The sequence below is a fragment of the Loxodonta africana genome, chromosome 7, assembly GCF_030014295.1.
Source record: "Loxodonta africana isolate mLoxAfr1 chromosome 7, mLoxAfr1.hap2, whole genome shotgun sequence".
NCBI classification, from domain to species: domain Eukaryota; kingdom Metazoa; phylum Chordata; class Mammalia; order Proboscidea; family Elephantidae; genus Loxodonta; species Loxodonta africana.
In genome coordinates this window covers 34,851,089-34,859,904 of record NC_087348.1, presented here as the reverse complement: position 1 = coordinate 34,859,904, position 8,816 = coordinate 34,851,089, and the positions used below count along the sequence as shown (strand labels likewise).

The 8,816-nt window shown below is 39.1% G+C and overlaps 1 protein-coding gene across 1 annotated transcript; it reads left to right on the top strand.

Annotated features, from left to right (window-relative positions):
- The first annotated feature begins 2,296 nt into the window (after positions 1-2,296).
- LOC100662390 (olfactory receptor 4B1-like) lies at positions 2,297-4,763 on the top strand. Its single transcript, XM_023550611.2, has one exon. It carries the CDS (start codon positions 3,804-3,806, stop codon positions 4,761-4,763), a length of 960 nt encoding a protein of 319 aa, XP_023406379.2. The 5' UTR covers positions 2,297-3,803.
- Positions 4,764-8,816: the final 4,053 nt, after the last annotated feature.

The window sequence follows — 8,816 nt, the reverse complement described above, 5'->3', positions numbered from 1 at the left end:
TAGGCCAAATTCCTTCAGTTTCTTCAGCCCAGAACATCCCTCTGAAAGATCAGCTCTTACAATGGAAGAAGAGCTCTTTGCTGAGCCTAAGAAAAAGAGCTTTCACATTCAATTCCTTGCTCTAATGCTGACTGTTACCTGACCAGGTAGGTAATGCCACACCTAAACGATTTCCCAGGTTGACTTAGTGAACATAAAAGGCTCCTAATCACTGTGTGATCTGGGATGAGTCATTTCTCCTCTCTGAGCCTCAGTTTCTGCTTCTGTAAAAGGAGAGGACTGAGCATAAAGTGTCTTCAAGTACCTTTCGGCACCCGTACTTTGGGATTCTATGCAGTAGTGGGAAAGAGGCCCTCCTGTTATGACTTTGAGCTCATAGCAATAGGTCTTTCAGGCTCTCTATCATGTTATTATTCCATCTTTGTCAGGTTTCTCTCATTGGGGCTCTATGTTAGAGTATTAAATTCTACCTGGTTAGGAACCATACCATCATTTCACTACCCAGTTTTTAATACTTTTAAAACTTTTTTTTGCCATTGAGCTGATTCCAACTCATAGCAAGCCTATCGGACAGAGTAGAACTGCCCCATGGGGTTTCCAAGGAGTGGCTGGGGGATTTGAACTGCCAATGTTTTGGTTAGCAGCCAAGCTCTTAACCACTCTGTCATCAGGGATTCCTTTATTCTATGACACTAATGTGAGAGTTTTATTTGGGAAGCTGCTAGGGGGAGGAGGAGGTAATTTGTTGCAATTGTGTTTCTCCTGAGCAAGGGGAAAAAAGAAAAGTAGAGAGAATTGTGAATAAATAAATAAATAAAACCAAGAAGTCTGGGTTAAAAATAGCTCTCATTTATCAAGAGCTTCTGTTAAGTGCTTATATGTTTTATATCACTTTTAGTCCTTTTAACAACTATGTTAACTATAAATTATTATCTGTTTCAAAAAATAAGCAAATCAGTTCACAAGGACACAGAATATGGGGTAGTAGAGCCAAGAGTTGGCTGCTGACTGAAACAATTCCCCTCTTAACCACACCTCAGGCCTGATCTCTGAGGAGGGTAAAAGAAAACTCAGCCAGATGTCCTGGTTTTGTTTTTCCTCAGTCCTTTTGAGCCCAAGGCACCTAAAACTGTCCTTTCCTCTCAAAGGTAGGTCACTTGCCCCTCTGGGATTCATCCCCTCCCTCCCTTCACAATGATTCCATGAAATCATTTGATATAATTATTTTAAATTCCCCAAATGGATATTTTGTTTGTTTTTTTAAAATATACATCATGTGGTCTTTTATTTTTTTTTCAACATAAAGACTTAGATATGACACGAGTGTGTGTGTAAGGATTTGGAATTTTATGTGAGAGTTAGAAAGTTCAATTCCAAGTAACACTGGATAAGACAGAGAACAAAAGATGTCTGCTGTAGAACATAATGATTCTAGGGATCCCCTGGTTCCACTCATGGAAAATAATCCGTGAGGTAGACAACGTATACCTCAGCTGCAAAGCTGTAGCATGTGTGGCTTTGACCCAGTGGAGTCAAATGTCTATTTGATCTACGTTGTTCACAATTTTACATTTTTGATAAGAAAGAATCTTACCTAAGTTATATGAGGTCATCATGGGCTGGAAGAAAAATATAGACAGATAACTTTAAACAATCTAGTTCTTTCTTATCAATCATTGTCGATCAATATTCTCTGTCTCTCTATATAGCACAAACTGTCATGTTAACACTTGGGTGCTGTGAGGTTCCAAGAGTAACACACTAAGATTCTGTTCCTGGAGAGAAACAGACTACATAAATCATAGTGAACAATAAAAGACTGTATAGAAATAAAGTGTGATGAATTGCATGGCACCAACTCTAGGTGACAGAAGAATTTCTTCATTTTTTATTAAATTCAGTTAATACTTATTGAGTGCTTACTGTGTGCCCAGTTGTGAGGATACAGAGATGAATAAGTTCAGCAAGGAAGACAGATACAAAAATAATAATTATAATAAAATATGCTAAATACTAGAAACCATGGTGGTGTAGTGGTTAAGTGCTATGGCTACTAACCAGTGGGTTGGCGGTTTGAGTCTGCCAGGTGCTCCTTGGAAACTCTATGGGGCATTTCTACCCTATTCTATATGATCGCTATGATTTGGAATTGACTCGACAGCAACAGGTTTATGCTAAATACTCCAGTAGCAGAAAATCCCGTTGCTGTTGAGTCGATTCAAACTCATGGTGACCCTATAGGACAGAGTAGAAATGCTTCATAGGGTTTCCAAGGAGTGGCTGGTGGATTCAAACTGCTGACCTCTTGGTTTGCAGCCAAACGCTTAACCACTGGCACCACCAGGGCTCCAAATACTCCAATAGAGGGATATAAAAAGTGTGGAAGAAAGAATAAAAGTAAGTTAGAAAGCCAAGGTGTGCACAGTAAGTCAAGGGAACAGCAAATACAAAGAACAAGTTTGGGACAATGACACATAGATCGAAATGGCTGGAGTATAGGCTCTAGGGAGAGTGATGGCAAGTGAGGCTGGAAGATGAACAATGTCCAGGTCTTGGAGGGTCGTATATGCCATGATAATGACATTGGACTTAGGCATTGGGAAACCATTGATGGATTTCAAGCCTATGCATGAGTTGATCAGATTTGCATTTTAGAAGTATAACAACGGCTTATATTCATTGAGGGCTTACTATGAGCTGAACACTGTGTGCCTTGTTGCATTTAACAGAAAGAGCACTTAAACCAATTTCCAGAGTTGAGAGCAGAGGTAAATGTACTCGGGTTGAAGTAACCAGGAAAATCTTCCAAGGTAATGGACATAGAGTAGGTAGGATTTGGAGAGGGAGAGAAAGAGAGGCAGGCAAACAAGGTAGTGGAAAATACAAGAGGGATGCTGTTGTGTTGGGAATCAACTTGTACTTATGAGAAGGTGAGGAGACCTCTGAGTAGAACTGAGATTGTGTCTTGTTTATTGGCCAGTAAGGTTGATTCTCACCTTCTACTGCCAAAAATATTTGCCAATGACCAGCAAACTGTAACACAGAAACAGGGAATCCCGTGAGCTCCAAATATGTATTTGAATTATTGTTTTACAGTGAGCTATAGCCTGAACAACTTCCAGATAGCTATTTCACCTCAGATATTAACATCTTCTCAATGTGTTTGTAAAAATTCATAAAGCTGTGGGATTAGTTAAAGCCATAGGACCTGACAGAATGTAGAAACTTAAATAGTTGAAGTAAGGAAAATATCAAAGAGACTCATTAGAAAGGGAGAAATACCAGTGAGAATGGAATTCTTGAGGGAGAAATGGAGGAAACAAGGGATTCAGGGGCAGAAAGATGATTTGAGAATTTCTAGGACAAAAACATGGTGAGAAAACATTGAGAATGGAAGAAACATTACTAATTTATATAATAGTTATTAGTGATGAAAACAGTGATTATTTTTTTCAATGTGGTATACTTGAAATAACATATGAATTGGAATACAGTGATCAGCTCTAGTCCTGCATCCATTCCTTTAAGCTTCGTTTTTCTTGTTTGTAATATGGGGATCATGGAGTGTTTGTAAGGTTGTTTGATTAGTGTCTTGTATAGACTATTAAACAGCAAATGAATAAAAATTTACTACATGACTAAATACATACATACAGAAATAATTAAACCAGTCAGACAATATGTGTGGAAGATTTCTATAAACCACCAGGTGTTGAACACGCTAAAAAAAAAAAAAATTAGATTGGTTTAATGATTGCGTTTGTTTTGTCTCAAGATTCTTCTCTCAGGTCCATCTTCTCCAAATGGAACTCATGGCCAGTACAAATAATGTGACTGAGTTAATTCTCACTGGCCTTTTCCATGATCCAGAGGTGCAGAGAGTGTGCTTTGTGGTGTTTCTTTCCGTGTACCTGGCCACGGTGGTGGGCAATGGCCTCATCGTGTTAACAGTCAGTGTCAGCAAGAGTCTACAGTCCCCTATGTACTTCTTCCTTAGCTACCTGTCCCTGGTGGAGATCAGTTATTCCTCCACTGTTGTCCCTAAGTTCATCACAGACTTAATGACCAAGATTAAAACCATTTCCCTAAAGGGCTGTCTGGCTCAGATATTTTTCTTCCACTTCTTGGGGGTCACTGAGACCGTTTTGCTTGTGGTAATGGCTTATGACCGCTACGTGGCCATCTGCAAGCCTCTTCATTATATGAACATTATGAACCGTCAACTGTGTCATGTACTAGTGGCTGGTTCCTGGCTGGGGGGCTTTTTACACTCCATAATTCAGGTTCTTATCACCATCCAATCGCCCTTTTGTGGCCCAAATGTAATTGACCACTATCTCTGTGACCTTCAGCCGTTATTCAAGCTTGCCTGCACTGACACATTTGTGGTGGGTGTCATTGTATTGGCCAACAGTGGCTTAATTTCCTTGTGCTCCCTCGTCATCTTGGTGTCTTCCTATATTGTTATCCTGGTCAACTTGAGGAACCATTCTGCAGAGGGGAGGCACAAAGCCCTCTCTACATGTGCCTCCCACATCACAGTGGTCGTCTTGTTCTTTGGACCTGCCACGTTCCTCTACTTGTGGCCCTCTTCTACTTTCACTGCAGATAAACTAGTGGCTGTGTTCTACACAGTCATTACCCCCATGCTGAACCCCATCATCTACACACTCAGAAATGCAGAGGTGAAATTTGCTGTGAGGAGATTGTGGGGCAAGAAGAAGAACCCAGTTGTGGAGAGAAAATGGGCTAGTGATAAATAAAATGTATGTCTTATTATTCTATGTACTTAAAATGGATTTTAATTTTAGTAGGACATTCAAAATAGTTGAATAAATATAAGGACTGAATGCTATTACTGCTGTGATTTCCCTTAGTAACCAAAGAATGTCTGTATCCTGACATAATGTATGAAGGCCAGAGGTCAGATTGTCTCACTGAATCTTAGGAAAATTGATGGGCTCCGTGATATCCACCAATATCATGGGATTGGGTAATATGAAAACTTAAACCAAATGCAAAGGAAAACCTTTTTACAAATGTTTCTGTAAGCTTAAATTACTTTCTCCAGTGACCATGGTTATTTTACATACTTTGTCACTGCCCTTATCACTTTAATTGTAATTATTTTATATGTGTTTCTCTCTCAATAGACTCAAGGGCATAACTGTCCCTTCTTCTTTGCAGGTCTAAATGTTGTGCACATAGTTGGTGCTTTGAAAATGCTTGTTGAATAGACAGCCCTCTAGAGCCTGTGTGGCAATCCCTTCTATGTCAAATCTTACAGATTCTTTTTGAAAACTTTCATGGTGGGGAACACATCTCTTCCTGTTAAAATTTTGAGAGCTCAGGCTCTGAAATTCATTAGGCTGTTTTGATTGTGTCTCAGTCACAACTAAGGTCCAAATCATTTCTTTGAGCAACTGTTTTCTCATAAATATAATCAGATTAACAATAGCATGAAATTTGGAAGGTTGTTTTGGAAATAAATGATATAATAAAGACATAAAGCTTTTAACAAAAAATCTGGGACAAAGTTTTTTCTCAATAAATATTAGGCACTTCCCCACCATTATTAGTACCAGTGTCATTATTTTTATCTTGAGTGATGACTACTTCTCAGGCCATGGACTAATCTCCTTTCTGCCCTGTAGAGTTACTTAGGATAGACCCAATCTTGAGTCCATCCTAAAAGCTTTCAAGTATTTGAAGGCAGTTCAATCCTTTTCTTTTAAGACTTCTCTGAGCTAAACATTCTCTGTTGTTAATTGTTTTTGAATGCCTAGCACAGTGCCTGGAACACAGTAGGTGCTCAATACATATTTGTTAAATAAATGTTGACTGTAATGTAGTTTCCCTATTTTCTTTTCAGCTGAATATTCTTACAGTTTTGTTAATATGTGTTTTAAAGTATTTGGTTCAGAACTAAACTCAGTGGAATTACCCTCTCTTTCTTTCAACCCCTTGGTTGCATTGAGGTGGGCTAGGACTTTAGGATTGTTCGTTCTTTTGGCAGTCCATGGTATAATCAATATTCTTTGCCAACGCCATAATTCAAAGGCGTCAGTTCTTCTTTGGTCTTCCTTATTCATTGTCCAGCTCTTGCATGCGTATGAGGTGATTGAAAATAGCACAGCTTGGGTCAGGTGCACCTTAGTCTTCGAGCAAGACCACGTCTCAAATACTTTGGACATGTTATCAGGAGGGATCAATACCTGGAAAAGGACATCATGCTTGGTAAAGTAGAGGATCAGTGAAACAGAGAAAGACCCTCAATGAGATGGATTGACACAGTGGCTGCAACAATTGGCTCAAGATAACAATAATTGTGAGGATGGCACGGGTCTGGGTAGTGTTTCATTTTGTTGTACACAGGGTCACTATGAGTCAGAATCAACTGGGCGGCAACAACAACAGGACTTTAGGATGCAGGCTGGGAGGGGAGGCCTCTACTGATGTGAAGGTTTTTTTCCTCACTGACAGCTATGGACAGAACGTCATCAGGGAACTCTGAGTCGTTGGACACTGCATGGACAGATAATATCTCCTTTAACTCAACTGTCAGAATTCTCAGGGATTATCCCACCTCCTGAGGGCTGTGACTTGGTGGGTCTACAGAGAGCTCATTACTCACTTTATTCTCGTATCCCTGGAAAAATCACAAGATTCAAAAGAAAACATTTTTTAAAAAAATTGTCTTAAGAGGCAGAGAATTTTGTGACAATTTAAAAATACTTTCTCAATTCACAGAAGTAGAAACAGCCTAATTACGCACTTAACATTGTTGAGCCCATGTAGTTAGTCCTCAGTTGTTGATTCTGTCACAACATATAACAAAATTAAATGTATTTTTTTAGATAATAAATAATATAATCTCTTTGTAGAGAAATTGGTAGAATCAGACTACTCTGCATATGTAATTTTGTATTCTTTTCGCATTTATTATTTATATCTCTTTAGGTATAGTTTTGACTGTATATAGCAGGAAGAAAAAGCAAATTAATGAGTTAGAAGTACAGGAGTGGAGAGATTTAAAGAGATCCCATGTTACCAGAGATACAGACTCTGTTCTCTTCAGCGTGTATCTTCAAACTCATGACCCCAAATGGCTGCTAGTGCTCCCCAACAGCCCTGTCCAGTAGAACTTTATGAACTGGTGAGATGTTCTATATCTATGCTGTCTAATATGGTGGTGACTATTAGCACTTGAAATGTGGCTAGTATGACCAAAGAAGTGAATTTTAATTTAAATTCAATACACTTAAATAGTCACATGTGGCTAGTGGATGCCATACTGGACAACACAGCTCTAGTATTTCATCTGTATTCCAAGAGACAGGAAGGGGGGAGGTGAGGTAAACTGACCCCTCTCTCTTTTAGCGAGGTTTCTCAAAAGTGCCATGCAGCACTTCTGCTTTCATCTTAACTGTATTGGACTTAATCACACTGTCATCCTTGTTTCTCAAAGGAAAGTCAAGGTTCTATTAAAAAATTCTGTTATAAAAGTGGACACGTATTCTGGGCACACTGAAAATAGCAGCTGTCTATTCTATTTCAACTCTTGGCTGCTCAGCGAACCCCTAATCCCTTCTTTCTATATCATCTGATTCATAGCAACCCTATAGCATAGAGCAGAACTGTCCCATAGGGTTTCCAAGGCTGTGAATCTTTACAGAAGCTGACTGCCACATCTTTCTCTCACTGAGAGGCTGGTGGGTTTGAACCACTGACCTCTCCTTTAGCAGCTGAGTGCTTAACCACTGTGCCAGTAGGGTTGCTATGAGTCAGAATGGACTCAATAGCAATGGGTTTGGTTTTCTCTCTACGTATTTAAAAGGTTTCCATCAAATAAAATCTAACTGTTCCATGTACAAGTCAAAGTCTTTCTCTGCTCCTAATTTCACTCTGAGTCCGGGATCTCTGAGTGATCTCTTGGTCAGATTTAGATGTAGCTCCTTATGAACTGGCAACCTATTACTAAGTGATAAACTTAACTATTTTCAGCATATCAATGTACAATGAGAAGGATATAAAATAATCATAAGACAGCTTTTGCTTGGAAAAGGGAGGTGAAACAACATAAAAAAGACATTTAAAAAAAAATATTGAATTTTTGGTGAAAGTTAAGTTCCCACTTGACAATTTACGCACAAACTGTTCAGTGAGGTTAGTTACGTTTATCACAACATATCAAGATTTTCTTTGTGTTCTGTTTGTTCCTTTTCCAGTACTCTGTTTCCCTGCCCCCTTATCTTCTCGTCTTTGCTTTTGAGTAATTGTTGACATTTTGGTCTCATACAGATGATTTTTAAGTAGAGCACGTGTCTTATGGGTAATATCCTTCATTTTGTTTGTCACTCTGCTATTTTGCTAAAAAGATTTCAGGGCATAGCCTTGATTCTAGGCTGAAGGAGTATCTCAAGGCAAAAGTCTTGGGGAATCTTCTGTTCTCTACTGTTCCAGTTTGTTTGGATTTTTTAAATTTAAGTTCTGCTCCACATTTTTCTCCCATTCTATCCAGGACCATCTATGGGGACCCTGGTCAGAATGGCTAGTGGTGGTACCTGAGCATCATCTAGTTCTTCTGGTCTCAGTGTAGTTGAGGCGGTGGCTCACGTAGACTTGTTTCTTCCCTGAGCTTTTGGTTATCTTCTTATTGTTTTGCTCCTGGTGAGTAGAGGTCAGTAGTTGTGTCTTAGATGGTCACTTGCAAACTTTTAAGACCCCAGATGCTATTCACTTCCCTACGATGCAGATCATGATTTTTGTGAATTATGTTTTACCAATTGACTGAGTTGTCCTATAAGACTATGGTC